Below are 23,864 nucleotides of genomic sequence, written 5' to 3'. Positions count from 1 at the left end.
ACATCTGAGTGAAATCATATGGTTCTTAGCTTTTCCTATCTGACCTATTTCATTTAGCATAATATTCTCAAGGTCCATCTGTGTTGGTGCAAATGACATATTTCATCTTTTATTATGGCTGAGTAATATTCCATTGTAAGCCACTAAGTTCACGGTAATTTGTTACAGCAGCAACAGAAACCTAATACAGATTTTGGTAAAAATACCAACTCTTAGGTCTGTTGAGAGGATGATCATAAATGCTGAGCATGTGGTTGTTAAAGGACAGCTTTCAGCATCATTTTGTTATTTTAAAAAGCAAGAGTGACTTTCTAAGTTATTATGTGCCACTGATGCGAAGGGCCTGAAGGAGAAGAGGGCGCATAGCAGAAAAGGAGAAAAATCTAGTGATCTGCAACTTCAGAGTATCTTGTACATCAACCTACTCCTGCCTTACGGACATCAACCCACAGCCATGCCTCCTGGCATTTCCTACCACATGCTTGTCTGGATTTTCTCAACTCACTCCTTTTCACTCAAACGAAGCTCCTATCTATCTCTATCCTTCTCTTCTCCCTCTCTTGTCCGCATTTTTCCACTCTGAGTCTGACTTACAATTTCCCAGAGTATCCAGTTGTCTCTCCGCCATTTACAACTGTGTGGCATAATCGCCTTTGAGAAAGTATGGGTGTTACAGGACATAATTGGCTCATGGGAGCCAAATCCTTTTTCAGGGTCCCTCTAGCTCCTCTCTGGAACCATAAAGTCCCTCTCTGACCTTCTTCCTTTTCTCCACGGCCCTTTTTCCCCTTTATTCCCTGTGTGCAGTCATGTTTGCCTTGAATCGTGTTGCTTATAATCACACTTTGTTGAAAGAACAAATGTGCATTTTCTGTGCTTTCGGCCCAACTAATCACCACAAATAGGCTGCACCTGGCAAACGGGTGCCTACGCAGCAGTGGTTGGTAATGGTGCTGAATTTGGCCTCTCCAGAAACTTGCCCTTTACTCTCTATACGTGAGTTGTCTGAACTTCTACCTTTCACAGTCTATTTACTTATGTCTCAAGTTCAGATGGTAACCCAACTGGTCTGTGCATACCAGCGGTGAGCTTTACGATGTGGCCCACCCACCCGGCTCCATGAGTAAGGCTCCCCTGGGTGCAGTTTGTGCATTAACTCCTTCCGGGCCCTCGGGCTCCCCCCGTCTGGTGTGTAACAATCTCGGGAAAGCTTGCGTGGCATTGTAAGCGTGCAATGACATTTCCAAGCAGAAATAAATGAACGGCATTTCTAAGCAGAAACGACACCAAGGGGTCTTGTAACAAAGGCCAGATTCTTCTATTTACTCAGCAAACATTGAGGGAGGGCCCACTATGTGCCCAATTCTGAGCCAAAAACACATAAATGTTAAGTCTTCAGCTCTCACAGCTACTCAGGTGAACGGGAAAGGGGAGATATTTGGAGATGTTTAAGATTACTTGGAAGGTTGTTAGTACTTACAATGGAGTATAACAATGAAGTTCAAATTTAGCAAGGGCTGCGTCTTTGTCTCCCACTGATCTCCAAAGAAACTGAGACTTCAGCCAAACTGACTAGATTGCAATCTCACGGGCTCCTGGCTCTTCTGGGCTCTAGTGCCCGACTCTCCCTTTACCTGGAATGTCACCCATGCACCCTTAGTCTGCTTATCAAAAACCATACATATTCTGCAAGGCTTACATCTCCCCTCCTCAGGACCTCTATTTAGGTCTTCCTAGCTGTATTATAACTCTTTAGACCAGGGGTGGGCAAACTTTTTGACTCGAGGGCCACAATGGGTTCTTAAACTGGACTGGAGGGCCGGAACAAAAGCATGGATGGAGTGTTTGTGTGAACTAAGACATGTTAACACTGCTGCTGTTGAAGGAGCGGAGGGGAGAGCAAGAGAACCCTCCGCTCTTTCGGCTCCGGGAGCCATAGTTTGTCCACGGCTGCTTTAGACAGATATCTCAGCTTCCCTACTAGGGCATAAAATCCTAGACTAAAACTATCTCCCTGACATTTTATTTCTATGTATACCTCAAAACACAGCTTGTATCATTTAATACAATTTTATTAAAGCATGAATGCATGAAGTGGTTGGTTAATTAATTTAATGACTAAAACATTGAAAGATGTGGATAGCTCTTCTCAAGGTGATTCCAGGGCAAGCGCCAAACACTCACCCTTGTGTTCCTCCCAGAGAGTCCTAGGGGAGGGAGAAGCCCACTCACCTTCAGGGCCACACAAAGCCCTAAGCCTGAGCTCTGGGGTCACACAGACCAAAATCTCCAGCCTAGCTCTTGCACGTGCTGGTTGTGTAACGCCAGGAACTCAGTTGGCCTGAATTAAAGCTTTAGTGCTCTCATCTGCAACATGAGCCTCTTCACCCTTTTCCTGTTTCTACCTAACGGGTTGTGAGACGTAGATGACTGTATATACAGGACCCAGTGGAGTGGCATGTGGAAGGAACGAAATGTGCTAGTCCCTCTTTTCTCCTACTCCTCTCAGGTAACAATGTACCTTTTTATTTGCCAATTACTGTTTTATGAATTTATTTTTTAACTATAGTTGGCATGCAGTATTATGTTAGTGTCAGGTGTACCACATAGTGATTCAACCTTTATCTACTTTACAAAGTGATCACCACAATAGGTCCAGTAGCCACTCACCGTACATAGTTTTTACAATAGAATCAACTCTATTCCCTATGCTGTACATTACATCCCCATGACTTATTTAATAAATGGAAATTTACCCTTCTTAATCCCCTTCCTTTTCCACCCTTCTCCCCTCCCCTTTAGCAACCAACAGTTTGTTCTCTGATTTCACTGCTATGTGGAATCTAAAACACAAACGAACCAACAAAATGAGACAGGAACAAGCTCATAAATCCAAAGACCAAGTGCCAACTATTTTTGAAGATAACAAAATATTCTGAAAATAATGGTTTTTAACAACTGCCTATAGTCCCTCTGGGAACCAACTGTCAACCCTGGTCAACCCTTTGGGTTTCATACCAAGGCCCCTCCGTGAGCCTCAGCCCCACCCAGTCATCGCCCCCTCAGGTCTGCCTTTGTTGACTTGTGGGGCCTCAGTTCATCACTCAGAAGTATGCAGTCTGTATATCCCACACCTTATAGAACTCCTGAAAGTACTAGTCAGACTTTGGCAAGCTTGACTCTTTTTTTCTTCTTTATAAAATTACAGTGATTACTGAGTTTAGTAACCAAATGTCCTCCATTGCTAAGTGATTTCATGACTTTGGTTTGGATGCTTTGAAATGAGAAGGCAAAACACCATTGTGTGACTTAGCCATGCTGTAGAACTTGCAGTGGTATTTGTCACCTGTGCCTATTAAGTTCTAATATTCTCAACTGTATCTCCAGCTTGGGGGAACTCCTGAAGATGGCCAAAGACGACTCCACCATTCGTTGCTTTCAGGGCCTGCTGATTTTTGGAAATGTGATTTTTGGTGTAAGTAATGAGTATTTTTTTTTCTGACAACTCTGCTCTTTCTGTAATCATGATTTTAGATCAATTAAAAGTGAAAGTTTTTCCCTGGTTGGTGTGGCTCGGTTGGGCGTTGTCCCGTACACCAAAAGGTTGCCAGTTTGATTCCTGGTCAGGGCACATGCCTGGAATACGGGCTCAGTCCCCAGTGGAGTCCATGCAGGAGGCAGCCTATCAATGTTTCCTCACATTGGTGTTTATCTCTCCCTCCCTCCCTTTCTCTAAAACTTGGTTTTTAAAAATATTTTTTAAAAAGTGAAGGTTTAAAGGAAATTAATGATATAATTACTGGCTCCCTACATCTTTTCTTCAGTTTAAGAAATATGTTCGAAACCGGTTTGGCTCAGTGGATAGAGCGTCGGCCTGCGGACTGAAAGGTCCCAGGTTCGATTCCGGTCAAGGGCATGTACCTGGGCTGCGGGCACATCCCCCGTGGGGGATGTGCAGGAGGCAGCTGATCGATGTTTCTCTCTCATCGATGTTTCTGACTCTCTATCTCTCTCCCTTCCTCTTTGTAAGAAATATGTTAGTGAAATATACTAGCTCAGATTTAACTTATAAATAATCGTCTATAGCTATGTAATATATCAAAAGAATAGGTTAAAAAAATAGATATTTCCTTCTTAAGTTTAAAGCAGAGAAATGTAAAAGGGGCCCCGTTGGTCATGGTCGGCGTCCAAACACCCCCACCACACATCCGCTCTGGTGTTTCTTTCCTATTTCCCCTTCATTTGATTTCATGGGACTCTGCTTTTAAGGCTGTTGGGGCAAATGTTTGCGTCTGCTTGTTCTCATCACACAGGGGCCACTGCGGGGTGTGAGAGTAGCTCAGAGGCCCGGCTGGGGGACATGCTGTGGTGGGAGAGCAGGTAGGAATCAGGAACGCTGGCTCTTGGCCCAGCCCTGCTTCTGACTCCGTGTGACTCAGAAGGTGGGAAAGATAATCACCAAGGTTCTTTCCAGCTCTAACATTCAGTGGTTCGCTGGCACTGATAGATATGACCAGGACCAGTTACAATATTACAATCCGGGAATTTGATGATAGTCGTGGAGGTGGGAGATTGTTGTCATACAAGAAGACATTGTTTGAGTGGCTCATGCCCCCAAAACTTTATAATGGTCTGAAATTGGGTCTTTCCCCAAATAGCAATGAGATCAACATATGAATGGAGGCGTGCAACCAATTGGTAGGCTGGAAGGAGCTGTTTGATTTCCTGACAATGAGTTTGAATCAGTTGCTGAAACCTATGCAGGGGATAGAGTCTGTCTCTCTTCCTCCCTACCCGCTACTTCTCCATCCCTTCCCAATGCTGCTCTCCCACCAGCCTGACAGCAGCCCCTCTGCCCCCAGATGTGTGGCATCGCACTGACCGCCGAGTGCATCTTCTTTGTATCCGACCAACACAGCCTCTACCCACTGCTTGAAGCCACCGACAATGATGACATCTATGGGGCAGCCTGGATCGGCATGTTCGTTGGCATCTGCCTCTTCTGCCTGTCCGTGCTAGGCATCGTGGGCATCGCAAAGTCTAGCAGGAAACTTCTTCTGGCGGTAAGACCTTAAATCTCTCTACAGTTGTCTCCTGGACCGATGTTGATGGATTGTTTCTTCTTCCCTGAGCACAGTGCTTCGGTGGGGTAAGGGGAGCAGAGGGTGCCAGGTGAGATGGGGGAGGGAGGGGCAGACTTTCCCTGCAGTGAAGCTTGACCCAGTGGGGGCAAGGATGCCTTCTGCCAGTGCAAGTGCAGAAGACTCCAGTACCCAAAGGGGAGACCCCCAGGGGTGACCCTGTTGAATACTCTCCAGACCTGTGCTTCTCCAACTGTTGTCTGCATGTACCCAACTGGTACAGCCAAGAGTTCATAGGCCAAAGGACAGAGTGAGAACTTCATAATTAGATTGTTTTCTCTTCACAATAAGAGATTTAAAATATTACTGTAGTATTAGTATTAAAGCTTGGTTACAAAATACAAGATTTAATATTAGCATATAAAATACAAAATATGCATGAATTTTTCAGAAAAAACATGAGCCTTTTCTGACACTTTTTAGCTCAAGGCCGATGATGTTGTGTGTTGTCCTGCACTTACAGTGTTTCGCGTTCCCTCTGCTTTCCAGGGATCCCAGAAGAGCTAATGCACACGGCCTAGGGTACGGCCTCAGCTCCCACCTGCCTGTGGAGGCTCTGACTCTGTGCACCTACAGAGGCTCTTTGGCCCCAAGACACCTGTCCTGCCTTTGCAGAGAAAGTAAATTTGAGATATTTTGCAAAAATCAGCAGATCTAAGAACCCTGGGCACTGGGTCAAGATTTTTACTCTCTGCCCCCAGGCTCAAGACAGTAGTTTCTCACTCTGTGATGGGGTCCACCCCCCACCCCCCATCCTGAAACAACTCTCCTACCCCAAGGCTGCCGGACCTGAGTTCCACGTTTAGGGAACCAGTCCGGCAACTTAGATGCTTGTTGGTTCACTCCTCCTGTGCTCTGACCTTGTCCTGGCACCCAGGGAATGCAGACCATTTACATTCTCTGGTTCCCTAGCGTGAGTTAGTTCCAGGCAAAAGCCCCCACTTTTGGAGGGTGGGGAAAGGAATGCAGGGAAAGGTAGGGGAGGGACAGATGTCCCTAGAGACATGCTTCAGCTGCATCTGTCTCACTGTGGGCCACTCGCGTGTGCCTGACCCGGCCAGGAGAACTGAGCGGGGAGAGGACACTCTTCACCACGCCCCCAAAGAGAAGGAGCAGGACGCCCTACCAGGGGCTGACGCAGAAAACATCTGCACCCCGTGCCTCCTTCCCAGAGAGTCTCGAGAGGTTCCTGAGCTTCTTTCACAGGAGCCAGCCAACCTCTTGACAAAGAGCAAGACAGCAGCTAATACAGGGAGGAAACTGCTCTGAGGCCTCTGGAGGTGCTCCTGCTGTTTACCCTCCAGCCAAAGCTTTCCTCTGGGCCTAGTGCTCCGGGGAAGAACAGGTTTCCCTGCATTCTCCCACCAACATGACCGAGGTACCCTTCCCAGAAGAACACAAGGTCTGAAAGTGTGTGTGCAGGGCTGAGGAAAGCAGACACAGAACTCTCGCAAGTAGTCATCATCCCAGATTCAGGGATTGTTTGTTGTCCAGGTATTTTCCAGACCTAAATAGAGGCAGTGTGGTGTGAGGGCAACCTGTGCACATGCGTGCCACACACACATAAACACACACACACACGTGTACACACATCAGTTCATTCTCTTGTATTTGTTTTTCTCAGTTAAAATAGAAATGCAGGAGACTGGACTGAGAAAACTCTGTATTCAGTGAGCATTTATTCTCTGAAGAAAAGGAAAGAATTGAGCTGATTAGCACCAAGTCTTGCTCCAAGCTGCTGATCAACAAGGGTTTGTTGAATAACTATGTGAGCAATTGGATGATTGCCCGGCCAGTGTGGCTCAGTGATTGAGCATCGACCTATGAACCCAGAGTTCACAGTTCAATTCCTGGTCAGGGCACATGCCTGGGTTTCAGGCTCAATCCCCAGGAGGGGGCGTGCAGGAGGCATCATTGATGTTTCTATCTCTCTCCCCCTCTCCCTTCCTCTCTGAAATCAATAAAAGTAAAATTTTTTTTAAAACTTTAATAAATAAATAATGAGATGATTATATTTATATGACTCTACAGGGGTGGGCAAAAGTAGGCTTACAGCTGTGAGTACATGAAAAAGAGTTTATCCTTGTGTTATTTCTTATATTGTTGACCTACTTTTGCCCACCTCTGTACTGAAAAAAACATAACAATTATTTGTTTTAAAAAATCTTCCCTTGGAGGTAAACGTAACTCTTTTTTTTTTTTTTTTTTGCTTTCCTTTCAGTATTTCATTCTGATGTTTATCGTCTATGGCTTTGAAGTGGCATCTTGTATCACAGCAGCAACACAACGCGACTTTGTGAGTAAATCCCAACCGCATGTTAACATGTATTAAGCTCTTACTCCACACCAGGCACTCTAATATGCACATTAATAAAAAATATATAATTTTACTTAATCCCAATAATAACTCTATGAGATGGGTATTATCGCTATTGTCAATTATAGATGAAAAAAATGAGACCTAACAAGGTAAAGTAACTTGTCCAAGGTTACAGAGCTGGTGAGTCGAAGGCAGGAATCCTGAGTCCAGGCAGTGTGACTTCCAGGGTCCAAGCTTATAACCCCATGCTCTTCACCACTGTGCCATGGCCACTGCTCCCCAATAGGACAACCACCAATCACCACATCTAAAACTTCCTCTCAATTCAGCATCCTGCTTTCTTCTCTTTTCTCCAATCCCTGGCCTGAGCCACCCTGAATGCCTGTCCACCCTGGTCTCCCAGGGATTTCTTTGAAGATGGGGATTTCTCCCTAATGGGGCCTTCAGCCAAGCTACCAGAGCAGCCTCATACCTACCCCTACCCCTAGTCAGTGCCTCTGAGCACAATGTTTACTCCAGCAGACAGTGTTCAGTGCCCCCAGCAATGGGCTGAGCAAGTCACTTTGCCTCCTTGGGGTAAGTGTGCTAATGAACTCCTTCTCTTGTATTGCCTCCTCCCTCTGTAGTTCACACCCAACCTCTTCCTGAAGCAGATGCTGGAGAGGTACCAAAACAACAGCCCTCCAACCAACGATGACCAGTGGAAAAACAACGGAGTCACCCGAACCTGGGACAGGCTTATGCTCCAGGTAATACCTGTGATCCTGGGAAGATGCCATCTTGTGCCCAGAAAAGTCCCCAGGGGGTGTTTGTACGGCTGGGAGTGAAGTCACAGGGTGAGGACGACAGCCTCCAAGGGATTTCCTTCACAAAGGGACTTGACGTCAGCACGTGCATCTGATGCTCTTATTTACCAGCAGGGGACAGGAGGCGTACACATGACTCAGAGGGATCCCTGGATCTATATTCATTTCAAGCCATGATGTTGGTTAGCTTGCATGGTTAGAGATAATGACATGTTCAAGAAACTTAGATTAATCGCACACTTTGCCTCTTAGAACTCAGGCGTCACTTATATTAAAACGGAAAGTGTTGGCTCCTCTGCCTCACAGTGAGCTCCAGGGGCAGTCACTGTCTGTTTGCTTAGTCAGCACCTTCTCACTCTTCCTATGGCCCAGGCCTGCTGAGGGCCAACAGTCATGACTTGACTTGATCGCCCAGTTGTCTCTACCGCATATCCAAGTTTACCTCAAATGTCATAAAAATCCAAGTATTTCAGAATATTACCACCTCTCCGTTGCTGTACGTATGTAAATTCTTATCCCCTACATAGCCTAACGCTCACACTGCTCCCAAACCCCCACCCCTAACACCACCCCAACACCAACATTTCACAGTCTGTCATCAATAAGCTCCCTCATGGCCTCCACCCCTTCTTTGAATTCTCTCCCCTCCATTCTATAATTTCTTTCATTTATTTTAATATTCCCACTCCACTAATGTTTTTTTACCCTCTTTGGCCCTTCAATTCATTGGCCACTTTTTCGCTTTATATCATTCTCTTGTTAGCAAGAATTAAGCTCCTCCAATGAAAATGGGAATGTTCACACATTTGAAAATTCCATTTGCCAACTTCTTTAAAATCCAGTCTGAAATACGTTTGACTCAAACTTAACCATCTTTACCCAAAATGCTCAGGTCAAAATACGGGATAATTATTTTCTTTGGTAAGATATTTTCCATAATCCACTGGCAAAAAGGGACATGCTTTAAAGGTAGTTGATTTACCATCAAGTTTGCTTGAATATATTTATTGTAAAACTTGAGAGATGCCCATAGGTTTCATTTCTTCCCTTGAAGTATTCTAGCAGAATTTACAACATGAAAGGAAAGTGATATGAGTTGTGTTATACCCTCCATCCTCAATTCTGTCCAGAGTATAAGGAAGTTAGCTATGTGTTAATAGATCTTTCCTATGTAGAGGCACAGCTCTGTGTCACAGGCTTAGATTATTTTTTCAGTTTATTTTCTCCCATTATAAAAGTAATACATATTTACTACAGAAAAAAAATGTTAAAAATATAAAAAAGTAAAACAAAAAGAATTAGTCATAATCTCTTCACCACTAGAAATGTTAATTTTCTGATTCTCAACTTTTTCATATGTAATATGAGCCTAGTTATGCCTCTCTCACATTGTTGTATATAGATATTAGTATTGTATTTCTTAAGTATTAGTATTTATTGAGGGTGTACCATGGACCAGGCAGAATACTAAACATGTTAAGTATATTAACTAATTTAATTCTCATGACAGCTCGATAAGGTGGGTACTTTATTTATCCCAATTTTACAATGAAGGAAATTGAGGTTTAGAGAGTTTAAATGACCTATCAAATGTTAAAAAAAAAAAAAACCCCTTCAGGACTAGTAAAGTAATAAATATAAAAATATTTTACAAACTCTAAAATGTAAGTTCTCGATACCTTCAGCTCTCATTGAGGCACTTGTAGTAAATGTAAACTATGGTACACTTTTTATATTTTCATTCTCCATAAAATCTCAGTTGCTACATTGATGGCCCTAATAAGGACCACGGAAGAGCATTTTGTATCTCTCATCTGCCTACAGGACGGTTGCTGTGGTGTGAACGGCCCATCAGACTGGCAGAAATACACATCTGCCTTCCGGACGGAGAATAACGACGCTGACTATCCCTGGCCTCGTCAGTGCTGTGTCATGAACAAGCTGAAAGAACCTCTCAACGTGGATGCCTGCAAACTAGGCGTGCCTGGTTATTATCACAGCCAGGTGAGTCCTCGCCGCCTGCCCCTTCCCCGCCCCCCCAACACCTGCCAGGAGTTCCTTCTGCTATTCGTGAGCAACATACTGGTTACTGAACGTAACCGTCTCTCCATAAGGAATTCTGCATTCTTCTTCCTAAGCCTTATGCTATATTCTCCTCTTAGTAACATGCGAATGCTGATCAAGGGCTGATGAGGGAAATGTTACATTTTAATCAAATGAACAGAACGTGAGAATTGCAATAGCAAAATCCAACTTTGTTTAAAGGAAAGCGATTTGTACAATGTATAGAAGTGGTGTCTCAAAAACCATTTACCTTGAACAAAGAGTTGCTCTAGTTTTGCAGAATGGAAATTGGGAGGAATGATCTGCCAGTTCCAAAGCAATGGAAATTGCTGAGGCTGAATGCCATAATTATATATCCACTTTCCTTATTCAGTAATCATACAGGATAGCCTTAATAAAACGTTAGAATAATGATTTGGGTAGAAGGTAATTTACATACAGATGGTTTTTGAAAAAGTGTCTCCGACCTAATGAGGATGATATGTTGATGATGGAAACTAACATTTACTGAGTATTTACCAAATGCCAGACACTGTTCCAAGTGCCAGACCTATATTAACTCATTTAATGCTCACAGGTAGATGCCAGTATGGTCCCTATTTTCCAAATGAGGAACTGAAATACAGAGATTCCAGTGGGTACCTTGCCCAAAACCACACAGGTAGTGAATGGTAGTCAGGATTCAAATGCTAGCGTCTGGCTCCAGAGCCCAGACTCCAAGCCAAGAAAGAACTTGGAAATATTCCCATAAAGCCCTGAAGAGAATCCTCACACATGTACAGCCAGCCTCTGAAATGCTGTGCACTGCTTTGCAAGTAACCACCTGGAGGAAAGCTAGTTGTGTGCCAGTCTATTAAATAATTGAGAAATGTCCGGCTCTTTAGTCTTGGAGTAAATCATACAAAGTGCACTTCCAGCATGAAGGACAGCCCTGAGGATCATCCGGCCACACCTGGAAGGGCGCCTGGTCTAGGAATGGTCAAGTTCATCAGAAAAGGACATGATACAGATTATTTTGCAGAATCGTTCAAATCAACCCTCATTTAGTTCTTTAGAATCATTTTAATCAGTTATGGTCACACTGCTATAAAAATTAAATGTATTGCCTATAACTATAATGCACAATATAATTATCACTCTCAGGAGTCATAAAATGCTTTCAGTATTTCAACCCTGGAGCTGGCCCGTGCAGATATACCTTGACTGGATTGTAACTGCATACAAACTGTATTATCTCCTTGAAAGGGACAGAAATAATACTATTTCAGAAAAATACTATTACATCCTAGTAATGAGGGACCTCCACACCTGTTGCAACAACCTTTCGGGCACCCTCCCTTACAGCTCCTTGGCCTCACCTTGTCCTTGACATTTCCACCTCCACTACCCAAACTCGTTATCACTCAACCCTGCTCCCCAAATTCCTGAATCCTGAAATTCCTCTCTCTGTCCCTGACTCCCTGTGTTCCTACTTTCTCAATCTCACTCATCCTTCAACCTCAACATACTCTTATCCATTAATCCTTTCAAATTCCCCCACCCCTGTTCCCCAGATTCTTACAAAATAGGCCATCCCGGTGCCTCATATACATCCCTTCTATTATTGCAGCTGACACCTTGAACTATATTATAATTACTTGCTCACAAGTCTGTTTTTCCTATTAGTCTCCTTGAGGGCCATGCATTATTAGTTCTATATCTTCACTACTTAGCTTAATGCCTGGCACAAAGCAGGCATTGATAAATGGTGGGTGGGCAAATTAAGAGGTGAATTGTTCTGTTTCCACATCCATGTTGTAGTTTTTCAAGATCTACTAGTATATTGTTCGAGCGAATGCTAACAAGATTAGAGAAGTCATCATAAGTGTGGTAAGAATAGAAACAAAGCAGAATTTTACATAGCATGTCAGATGCAGATATGTATATTCTTGGATCATGGTCCATCTGCCCTGGAAATGCAAGTGTGCAAGTTTAGATCACTACACTCGAGAATGTTATGATGGATGGAGCTAAGAAAGGTCCAGTTACGCACCACAGTAATGATGAAAAGGCACTAAATGAGAAGAGGTGAAAAAAACTGGGTTTTTGTTTGTGAGCTCCATGAGGGAAAGACCCGTTTCTGTCTTGTCACAGATGAATGCCCATCCCAGAGCCTCAGACAGATTATTGGACAAATGACCATCTCCCAGGATTGTCAGGACGAGCAAGTGAACAATAAATGTAGGAGTGTTTGTGAATTATCAACTGTGTCAGATATGATATTTTCATAATCATTACTTGAGATGATATTTGCACAAAGTTCTGAATGAAGTAAGGAAATGAGACCCTCACTTAAAGGAGATTGGGGAAGAGGGTTCTAAACAAAGGAGGCAGCAAGTGCAAAGTCCCTAAAGGAAGAGCATTCTTCACTTTTTGGAGGGACATCAATACAGCAAGGCCAAAATGAGCAAAGGAAGAGTGTAAGGCAAGGATGGATCTAGGTTTTGTATGGACTGAAGCTTATAAAATTTGTAGAGCATGGTCCTCCTAAGGAAAAACAATTAAAAACATGCACAGCCCTAGCCAATTTTGCTCAGTGGATACAGCATCGGCCCATGGACTAAAGGATCCCAGGTTCAAATCCAGTCAAGAGCACATGCCTCAGTTGCAGGCTTGATCCCTGTGCAGGAGGCAACGGATCGACGTGTCTCTCTCAGATGGATATTTCTCTCTGTGTGTCTCTCCCCCTCCACTCTCTCTCTCTCTTAAAAAAAAAAAATCAATGGAGAAATATCCTCCATGAGGATTTACAACAACCAAAAAAACCCAACAAAACAAAACAAACAACAACAAAAAAACATGCACACAGGTGCAGGGCTTTGAAAGGGTCTTGCAAATGAGCAGCCCTGAAGCTCAAACTCACTAGCTTTGCAGTAACACAGCCTCTGGCAGTGAAGCTGGTTTCTCTCTCTGTTCCCGCAGCTTCTCGATTCTAGAGATTCTAGGATATGGAAGGGCCATATCATCTGGTGCCTGTGGGCCACTGTGAGGGCTCGGGGTTTCCCTTGAAGGGTGATGGGAAGCCATTGGAGGGCTTTGAGAGGTATGCAAAGTGAACTGACTCGCGTTTTACAAGGATCCCCCTGGCACCTATGAAGGCTAGTAGAGTGCCAAGGATGGACTCAGTCCCCAGAGAGACCAGTTAGAAGGCTATTGTAATGATCCTGGAGTGAGAACCAAGCTGGTAGCAGGAAGTAATAAGTGTCTGGATTTGAGATATATTGTAAAAGTAGACCCAAAGGATTTGCTTAAGTATTTGAAGTCAAATAAGAGAAAAACAGTTAAGGATAATTTCAAGAGTTTTCATTTGAGCATCTAGATCAGTGGTTCTCAACCTGTGGGTCGTGACTCCTTTGGGCAGGGGTCCTCAAACTACGGCCCGCGGGCCACATGCAAATACAAATATTGTATTTGTTCCTGTTTTGTTTTTTTACTTCAAAATAATATATGTGCAGTGTGCATAGCAATTTGTTCATAGTTTTTTTTTTTAAACTATAGTCCGACCCTCCAACGGTCTGAGGGACAGTGAACTGGCCCCCTGTTTAAAAAGTTTGAGGACCCCTGCCTTTGGGGGTCAAACGACCCTTTCACAGGAGTCGCCTAAGACCATCGGAAAACACATATATAATTACATATTGTTTTTGTGATTAATCACTATGCTTTAATTATGTTCAATTTGTAACAATGAAATTGGGAGACACCACAACATGAGGAACTGTATTAAAGGGTCGCGGCATTAGGAAGGTTGAAAACACTGATCTAGATGATCGGAGGTGCCTCGGACATAGATGGTGAAGAATAAATTGGGGAGAAATCAAGGCATAGCAAAGGCAGGGCATGCCAGTGGATTAACAAGGGACTGGGGCAGGGGCAGAAAGGACAGAATCTCAAGTGGGCACCTGTAGCTCGGGGGCGGGGGGGGGGGGAGCCCTAAACTTCAAGGTCAGCCATTCAAGGACATTTTCCTGTGAAACTCTGTGGTTCAGGGAACCAGCTGTTTTTTGCATTATGCAAAGAACATTCCCAGGGCTTAGCGGAGGGCAGTCAGAGAGCAGGTTTAGCCCTACACATGCGTATCACTCCAGAACTTTGCATAGTGACTAGAACAGAGTGTGCCATATGTGAAAACTTACTGGATTATAGCATGCATGAACAAATAATTTGATTAATAAAAAAATGAATCATGCTTTTGCACACATATCAAGGCTCCTCAAAGTCTCACTAGAACCAATAAACATATGTTGAAATATGATGATAAATGAAAATTCAGAAAGCATGATATAGGAGTCCCTATATCACGTGATTAAAACAACAACAACCTCTGATTTTCATAGAACAGAACACTTTTATTTAAAAACAAACAAATCAAAAAGTAACTCTGCCCTTGGACAAATCAGCAATAAAATCTTTTGGAAAGGAAAAAATTCAAATTTTATTAAGAATGCTTTACATTACACACATATTCAATGAGAAAAAAAATGTTAAGCTAAAATAGCAGCCCAGCTGGTGTGGCTCAGCAGTTGAGTGTCAAACCATGAACCAAAAGGTCACAGGTTTGGTTCCCAGTCAGGGCACATGCCCGGGTTGCACAGGCTTGATCCCCAGTGGAGGCCATGCAGGAGGCAGCTGATCGATGATGTTTCTCTTTCACCAATGTTTCTGTTTCTCTATTCCTCTCACTTTCTCTCTTTTGAAAAATCAATAAAGGAAAAAATTAAAAAAGAAAATATAATAGCAACACCTGTTTTTAAAAAAAAGCTTTAATCAGAAGTAAATACCAAAAAAATAGCATAAACCTTTGCTGTGTAGATTGAATGATAAAGACACAAGTAAATGTGATATAGAGGAGCTGTTCAACAGGATTATTTCTGTTCCCTGGGCTGTTAATAACTGGCTGTCCATGGGGATGTGGAAATAGCCTGATCATGTTAAACTGGACTTTGATTCACATAGCAGTCACTGCCCCACCCATCTCTTACATCTTTTTTTTTTTCTGGCTCCTCTCACACCGATGTGGAATTGCCCACTCCTCCAGGGCTGCTATGAACTGATCTCTGGACCAATGAACCGACACGCCTGGGGGGTTGCCTGGTTTGGATTTGCCATTCTCTGCTGGACTGTGAGTATTTCCTGGCACGTGCTTTATTTCTGAGAGGACGGTGATAAGGAGAGGCTTTGAGATTGCCCTTCGTTGGCCCAACCTTACTAGACTGTCTGGAAACCAAACCTTGGACCTGAGAGCTAGTCAGGAAACTGCTGGCACCTGAGCAAGGACAGCGGCGTCCCTTCAGAGGTGGGGAGTTACCTGCCCCTACCGGGGACAGGATGCGTCCTGTTAACCAGCTCCTGCTGGGTGATTGCCTGCTCCCCCAGGATTCAAATCTCATTAGCTCATTATGGTGAGGTGTCAAAGACTGCCATCATCTATGGCTCCCGACAGACACTGATCTGCCTAGCTCCGCCCAAAGAGCTGCCTGGGCCAGTCTCACCTGTCCCACTGCCCCCGTTATTAGATGATGCACATGCAGCAAGAGGGAGGAGCAGTGGCTGTCAGCCCTGGCTGCGCATGAAAACCTCCTGGGGGAGCTTGGAAACCCAAAGCACGCCAGGACCCCAACCTCTGAGATGCCAATTCAGTTGATTTAGGGGTGAGGTTCAGGATTTTTTTTTTTTAATTTCCAGATGATTCTAATTTGCTGTCAAGATTAAGAGTCAATGCATTAGGGAAGCAGTCTTAGATTTTGGGTTGTCAGGGCCCCTTTACTCTCTCAAATTATTGAGGTTTCCAAAGAGCTTTTGTCTGTGGGGGCTATCCCTATCGACTCTCACATTATTGGAAAGTAACACAGAAATGTCAAAATACTTATTAATGCATTTCAGATAACAATAAAAAAAACAATTGCATGTTAGCATTAACAACACATTTTGTGTGTGTGTGTGGGGGGGGGGATGACTGTTTTCCTAAACAACAAAGTAGTGAGAAACGTCGCGTTGTTTTACATTTTTGAAAGCCTCTGCAGTGTGTGGCTTAATAGCAGACAGCTGGATTCTCATATTTGTTTTTTCAGTCCATCCGTTACAATATGTTGCTTGGGTTGAAGGATTTGAAATTTTTCACACTGATATGTGGTTGGGGAAAAGAAAAACCAAAATGTTTCAATAGGCTTACCTAAAGATAAGTGTGGATTTTCTTTGGTATTACCCAAAACCTGACAAGTAGTATTCTGAGGGTGAGTTGCCATATGGAATCTAAAACGATGTCAACCAACTTTTCAGACTCTGTTACGTTAGGATACATTACGTTGGCATGGCTTGCATTTGGCATAAATCTTTTGCCTGTGCATGATTCTATACCATTGATTACCTGTGAAAATACTGGCTCATGGTGTTATGTAGATCTTCCAAATGTTGGCCAATTTCTTTATGCAAGACTAGAAATCGCATTCACTGATATTGCCACTTTAGAAAAGAACTTAAGCATTGGGATGCCATCAAGGTTGTGGGGACAAATACAAGTTTCATGATTTGTGTTGGAAAGCTCAAATTTATCACTCTCAACAAATATTGTGAGTTTTTTTCCCCTCAAAGTGACAGACACCCAACTCTGAACAGCTTGTCTGTTAGTCATTTTTTCAAGTAAAAATGGTGTTCCATGAAAAATAACCAGTTCAGTGCACAACTCGAACAATCGCCCAAGTGCTTTTCTCAAGACAACCATCCTATTTCAGTTTGCAACAAAACTGCTTTATACATGCTTCCTTCTTGTCCTACAGAATGTTAAAAGGATGTGTACTCAAAGGTGAACATTTAATAAAATTAGTCATTCTTACTGCTCCGTCAAGGACAATCTCAAGTAAAACTGGCTTTAAAAAAAAAAAACTTTATTGTTGAGAGTATTATAGCATACATATATGCATTGCCCATGGACACAGATAATAGGGTGGTGAAGGCCTGGGGTGGGGTGGGAACTGGGTGGGGGGAAGAGGAAACATCTGTAATATTCTCAGCAAAACTGGCTTTTTTTCAGCAAGTGCATAGCAGTGAGAAAGCAATGACAACTAATACAGTTTAGTGCCTCTGCCCTGAATTTTGCTAAGATGCCAGCAGTGTTACCTTCCACTGCCTTTGCACCAACCATTTAAATGTGAAAACAGTGAAAAGGACAAATAAATTATTAATATTGTTATGCAAATATTTTTGCTTCCAGGACCCCTAAACCAGCCCACACTTTAAGAAATGTTGGGTTTGGGGTGGAAAACTGGGTGAGGCAGGAGGGAGGAGAAAAGCACCTCCTTGGAGAAGTCTCCTATGATCCCTCAGGCACCCCGCACACCCCTCGCTGGGAACTGCTCCTCTTTGAGGTGTTTGTCTCTGCCCAAAGCCTGGAACCAGCTGCTTTTTGTATCCCCAGTGCCTAGCAGGGCCTACAGTAAGTGCTTAAAAATCCATTGAATGAATGAAAAATGATAACAGTGAAGTTTCTACTGTGCCATGTTAGCAGGAACTATATGGGCTAATGCTTAAAGGCTTTTGAGGATCTCAGAACTCCAGGCCAGTTGAAACCTTTGATATTTCTGCAATCATCAAGTGGACGGGACTCTGGATCATGTAAGTTCCCTTGACGTTTAAAATAGGAAAGGGAGGAGAAACTAAGATGGCGGCATAGATAAACACCGGGAAATAGTCGCCTCCCACAACAATTGAAAATTAGCCCAAAGGACGGAGCAAACATCGTCCAAAACAACAGGAAGGCTGGCTGAGTGTAATTTCTACAACTAGAAGAAAAGAAAAGCACTCTGAGAGCCAGAGGAGCTGCGGAGGCTGAGTGCAGAGGTACGCGGGCGGCTCGCGCGCGCGGAAAGGGGGTGGCACCTGAGGACGCGGCTGTCTTTTTGAATCACTAGCTCCCGACTGCTCTGATCTCCGGTTCCGGGAAGTCTCTGGGGACCCAGGTCTCATACGGGGAGAGGCTGCTCTCTCAGGCGGCAGCGGGCGAACTTGGGGGCAGATTTCCCTCGGAGGTGCTTGCAGCCATTGCCGGGACACTGAGACGCGCGACTCCGGGCGCACGTGGAGAATCAGCCATTGCTTCTTTCTACGCCCTTTGACTCCCTGAGACCCCGCCCCACCCGGGCTGCGGCAGAGGCTTTTGCATGTGAATGCCCCAGAACTTTGCAACCTGATAATTACCTAACTGCAGCCGGGCCAGGCAGACCGGGAACTTCCAAGAGAAGGCCCAAGGCCCCGCAGCGGCTTGCATTGCTTCACAGCTGAGCCTCTTCGTAGTTCCTGCTGTGTGGCCTCAGGCAGGGGCTGAATTAGCACCTCCTTAGATCCAGGAGCCACTGTACCCAGTGGTCAGAGGGGGTCCATTCTCCCACTTCAGACACAGCTGCTTCCCACAGCCAATTGGCCTGGAGGTCAATTCCTCCCAGTGATCCTACAACAAGCGAGGCACCAAGAGTGCACCAAGAGTGTCCACCCCGGGTAACTGGGGAGGCTGAGCTACTGGGCCCTACAGGACACCTGGTGCGCAGGCCACTCTATCAACACAGGGAAGCAGCCAAAATGCGGAGACAAAGAAACAGGTCACAATTGGCAGAAACGGAGGAGGCCAGACGACTGGATATAGAGTTCAAGGCCACGTTTATAAGGTTTGTCAAGAATTTTATGGAAACCGCCGATAAATTTAATGAATCCCTCAAGGAGTATGGTGAGACCATGGAGGTCATGAAAAAGGACCAATTAGAAATTATGCATACACTGACTGAAATAAAGAATACTTTACAGAGCTCCAACAGCAGACAAGAGGATCCCAAGAATCAAGTCAAAGATTTGAAATGCAAAGAAACAAAAAATACCCAACCGAAAAAGAAAAAAGAAAAGAGATTCAAAAAATATGAAGATAGTGTAAGGAACCTCTGGGACAACTTCAAGCGTACCAACATCAGAATTATAGGGGTACCAGAAGGAGAGAGAGGGCAAGATATTGAAAACCTTTTTGAAGAAATAATGACAGAAAACTTCCCCCACCTGGTGAAAGAAATGGACTTACAAGTCCAGGAAGCGCAGAGAACCCCAAACAAAAGGAATCCAAAGAGGACCACACCAAGACACATCATAATTAAAATGCCAAGAGCAAAAGATAAAGAGAGAATCTTAAAAGCAGCAAGAGAAAGACAGTCAGTTACCTACAAGGGAGTACCCATCCGACTGTCAGCTGATTTCTCAACAGAAACCATGCAGGCCAGAAGAGAGTGGCAAGAAATATTCAAAGAGATGAATAGCAAGAACCTGCAACCAAGATTACTTTATCCAGCAAAGCTATCATTCAGAATGGAAGGTCAGATAAAGAGCTTCACGGATAAGAATAAGCTAAAGGAGTTCATCACCACCAAACCAGCATTATATGAAAAGCTGAAAGGTATTCTTTAAGAAGAGGAAGAAGAAAAAGGAACTCTTACCATTTGCCACAGCATCGATGGAACTGGAGAGCGGATAAATACCACAAGATCTCACTTATTTGTGGAATATAATGAACAACATAAACTGATGAACAAGGACTGATCCAGAGATGGAGAGGCATTGATTGGACTGTCGGGCCTTGGAGGGAAGGTAGGGGAGGGGGAAAGATCAACCAAAGGACTTATATGCAAGCATATAGGCCTAACCAATGGACACGGACAACGGGGGGGTGAGGGGGTGAGCGGGGAGAGGGGGGGTAGAGGGTACACATATGTAATATCTTAATCAATAAAAAATATTTAAAAAAAAATAAAATAAAATAAAATAGGAAAGGGAACTGGATCTATTGAAGGCCTGCTAGAGACAAGGCATCATGTCACATCCCCACAGCAGTAGCTAGGTAGGTAGCCAGACTCCTATCTGAGAAGGAATAGAGAAATTCAACAGGGTTCTTAAGAACTGTGCTTAAGAAGAGCTCCTGGGCACGTCCAGTTCACAGCGGTTCCACAGGCAAACCCTGAGGCTGACTGCCTGGGCTTGACCCCCAGCTTCACCACCTACTAGTTCTATGACCCTGAGTACAAGTTACTTAAATTCTCTTTGCCTCAGTTTCTTCATACGGTTTTGGAAGCACTGAATTGAGTTATATGTGTAGCAACTAGAACAGTGCCTGATGTATAGTAAGTTATCAATAAACATTAAACACTATTGTTATTACTTCCTTATCTCATTTAATCTTCTCACTCTGGGATTGGTGAAGATGTTATTAGATTACTTTACAGATGCAGGAAGTGAGTGGCAGGTCTGCCACAGAACCCAGATAGCCTAACCCCTTATTTGAGGCAAATTCTTGAGTTTTGGGGGGCAGCTGTTCCAGGTCACAAGCATTTTTGGGAAAAGAGAGAGTCCCCTGGGAAGAGAAGTTCATACTAGAAGCAAGAAACTCATATTCCAAAATGATACAGACTAGAAGTAGGAATCCACTAGAGCAGCGGTTCTCAACCTGTGGGTTGCGACCCCTTTGGGGGTCGAACGACCCTTTCACAGGGGTCTCCTAAGACTATCGGAAAACACATATATAATTACATATTGTTTTTGTGATTAATCACTATGCTTTAATTATGTTCAATTTGTAACAATGAAAATACATCCTGCATATCAGATATTTACATTATAATTCATAATAGTAGCAAAATTACAGTTATGAAGTAGCAACAAAAATAATTTTATGGTTGGGGGTCACCACAACATGAGGAACTGTATTAAAGGGTCGTGGCAGCCCTAACCAGTTTGGCTCAGTGGATAGAGCGTCAGACTGCAGACTCAAGATTCCCAAGTTCGATTCCGGTCAAGGGCATGTACCTTGGTTGCGGGCACAACCCCAGTAGGGTGTGTGCAGGAGGCAGCTGATCGACGTTTCTCTCTCATTAATGTTTCTAACTCTCTATCCCTCCCCTTCCTCTCTGTAAAAAATCAATAAAATATATTTTAAAAATAAATAAATAAATAAATAAATAAATAAATAAATAAAGGGTCGTGGCATTAGGAAGGTTGAGAACCACTGCACTAGAGGGTAATGAGCCCTGATGGGAAGAAGGAAGAATTTCCCCGGGGGAGGGGGGGAGAGGTGGGAGGGGGAAATTTAACAGAGAAATGACTGACATTGCTTAAGATAAGATTACCGTTAAAAATCCAGTGTCAAAGCCTGAATGAACTTAGCATCACTTTTCCCCAAGTATGAGATATTCCTAAACCAACCCCCTATTATTTTTTTTCTGTCTTTTATATTCTAGTTTTGGGTTCTCCTGGGTACCATGTTCTACTGGAGCAGGATTGAATATTAAGAATGCAGTGTCACCACAGTCCCACCTCCCCCTCGGACTCTGGATTTGGTGCTGGAACTGCTCTCTCCTAATAGTCCACGCGTGCCCACAGGAACCTGAGTTCTCCCTCGAGCTGCCGAGTCCATGGGTACGGAGTCCTTTAGGCTCTCTGGCTCCTGGAATTCTCCCCACTTGCATTTTCACCCTAGGATTCTGCAACATTTTTACGGACTGTAAGAGAGGGGGGATTTGGAAAGTAGACAATAACGTCTCCCATCCCTGTTTAGTCTTAAACAGGGGGCGTAAAGGCATTCACAGGAACCTGTGCTATCCCAGCCAGCCAAGTCCGTGTGTAGACAGCAAATCTGCCTGTATTTCTCACTGCTAACGGACACCTTCAAAGACTTTCATTCATCTCAGTGTCGTCCGTGTGGAAGAACTAAGGAAAAGGTGCCGAAATATATCTTTTGCCTTTTGTTCTGTGGAGACTTGGATGATTCTTTTAATGCTACCTTGGGATCCTTTCACTCTCCAGGACAACGCCCGATCTTGAGTTAACAATGGCTGATACTTCCTCTCAGACATTGTAGATCAGCGGTTCTCAACCTGTGGGTCTCTACCCCTTTGGCGGTGGAACGACCCTTTCACAGGGGTCGCCTAAGACCGTCCTGCATATCAGATATTTACATTACGATTCATAACAGTAGCAACATTACAGTTATGAAGTAGCAACAAAAATAATTTTATGGTTGGGTCACAACATGAGGAAACGTATTTAAAGGGCCAGAAGGCTGAGAACCACTGTTGCAGAGTGATGTCTGTTTAGTAGCCTCAACCTCCCATTAGTTAAAAGTATGTAGACTTCCTGGGACAAAGTGGAGGCCCGTTATATATATTTACCAGTCTCAACTGGAAACACCTTTCAAATAGAGGAGACGCAAGCCAGCTGTTAGCTAGGGGATTTGTGGTGATTTGTGTTTACTGTCAAAATATTTCTCTTCTGAACTGTTTCTGGCCCTGAAGGAAGTTCATGTAATTCAACATCTGTCTTATAAAAAAAAGAGGGCTTTTACATATGTTCATTTTCTCTTGTTGTTATTCCTGGGAATTGAAGTTTAGGAGATGAGGACGCGATAGGGCGCGTTTCCTCTTGGACGCCAGTTACCCTGCTGTGCAGTTAAATGGTGAGAACTTCTACGTTTACCTTTATTTTTTGCTCCTGCTGCACTTAGGACCAGAAGTGGTCATGGAGCCACTCTTCCTCAAGTCCTTTGCCTCCTGTGCTTGGAAACACCTCTGACTCCAGCTACCAACTGTCTCCTATGAAGAAAATGTGCCTGTCACTTTAAGGTCCTACTCCCAGCCCACTCTGTCACAGGGAATGCCCCAATACCATGCCCTGACCAGGTTCCTGTGCCTCAGGCTGAGCCCTGGGACAGGGAGAGACAAGAGAGGAGCAGAGGGCAGCCTCCGCTGTACCCCCGGGGGTAAAGCTGAGGCAGCAGCCTGACTCATGGTTCCCAGGACAGGGGGCTAAATACAAGCTCATGTCCTGCCCCACATCCGGCTTGACCTGCCCCTGGCTCACCTAATCTTCCAGGGCAGGGCTTGGGTGTCAGGATAAATGACACGTACACTTGGCTGACAAGGTTCTGTCGATGGTCTTTTAGAAGAGAGAGAAGGAACTTACTAGTATTCCAGGCAAAGCTTTGACATGCCTCTCTCCCGTCTTCCTTTCCATATCTCTCCCGTGTTCTGGTGCCTTCTCTTCCACTGCTGACTAGGTTTTCCATTGTCCTCATGCTCTCCACTGGCTGAGCAAACGCTGCCCACTCCTGCCTTCCCCTCCAGGTCTTCATGCTTCACACATAAAATTCTATCCTCCTCGTGATTTGAACTCAGCTAGGTAGAAGTAAAACCTTTTTGAAAACGAATTCATACTAAGGGATGAGTGGCAACTAGTCCCCACTCTCTTCATCTTCTCTACAGGTTTTTCTTTGGTAACGGAAATGTATCTCTAGTTGGTGGAACCCGAGTCAGCCCTGGGAGCAGAAAAGAGCTATTGTGAGGCAACATGGCCCGCCTGCTGCTCCTTAAATCTTACCTCCTGCTTCTCTACTAGGAAGTGACTTTAAAGAGAATGAGTCTCCAGATAGCAGCTGCTTCCACCCCCACCCCACCTCCGGGCACACCTAGCTTCCTTCAT

The 23,864-nt window shown here is 44.2% G+C and overlaps 1 protein-coding gene across 1 annotated transcript in view; it reads left to right on the top strand.

The window, feature by feature from the left end:
- The window catches only part of UPK1B (uroplakin 1B), a 30,764-nt gene extending 8,028 nt beyond the window's left edge, over nt 1–22,736 (top strand). The window contains exons 2-8 of the mRNA XM_081088180.1: nt 3,388–3,475; nt 4,863–5,063; nt 7,363–7,437; nt 8,088–8,210; nt 10,092–10,271; nt 15,406–15,489; nt 21,629–22,736. Coding sequence (XP_080944306.1) covers nt 3,407–3,475; nt 4,863–5,063; nt 7,363–7,437; nt 8,088–8,210; nt 10,092–10,271; nt 15,406–15,489; nt 21,629–21,679 — 783 coding nt within the window. The 5' untranslated portion in view covers nt 3,388–3,406 and the 3' untranslated portion in view covers nt 21,680–22,736. The remainder of the gene's footprint in view (nt 1–3,387; nt 3,476–4,862; nt 5,064–7,362; nt 7,438–8,087; nt 8,211–10,091; nt 10,272–15,405; nt 15,490–21,628) is intronic.
- The last annotated feature ends 1,128 nt before the right edge of the window (nt 22,737–23,864 follow it).

Source organism: Myotis nattereri (genome assembly GCF_964212035.1).
Source record: "Myotis nattereri genome assembly, chromosome: 3".
Taxonomy (NCBI): Eukaryota; Metazoa; Chordata; class Mammalia; order Chiroptera; family Vespertilionidae; genus Myotis; species Myotis nattereri.
This window is presented reverse-complemented; position numbering and strand designations above follow the sequence as displayed.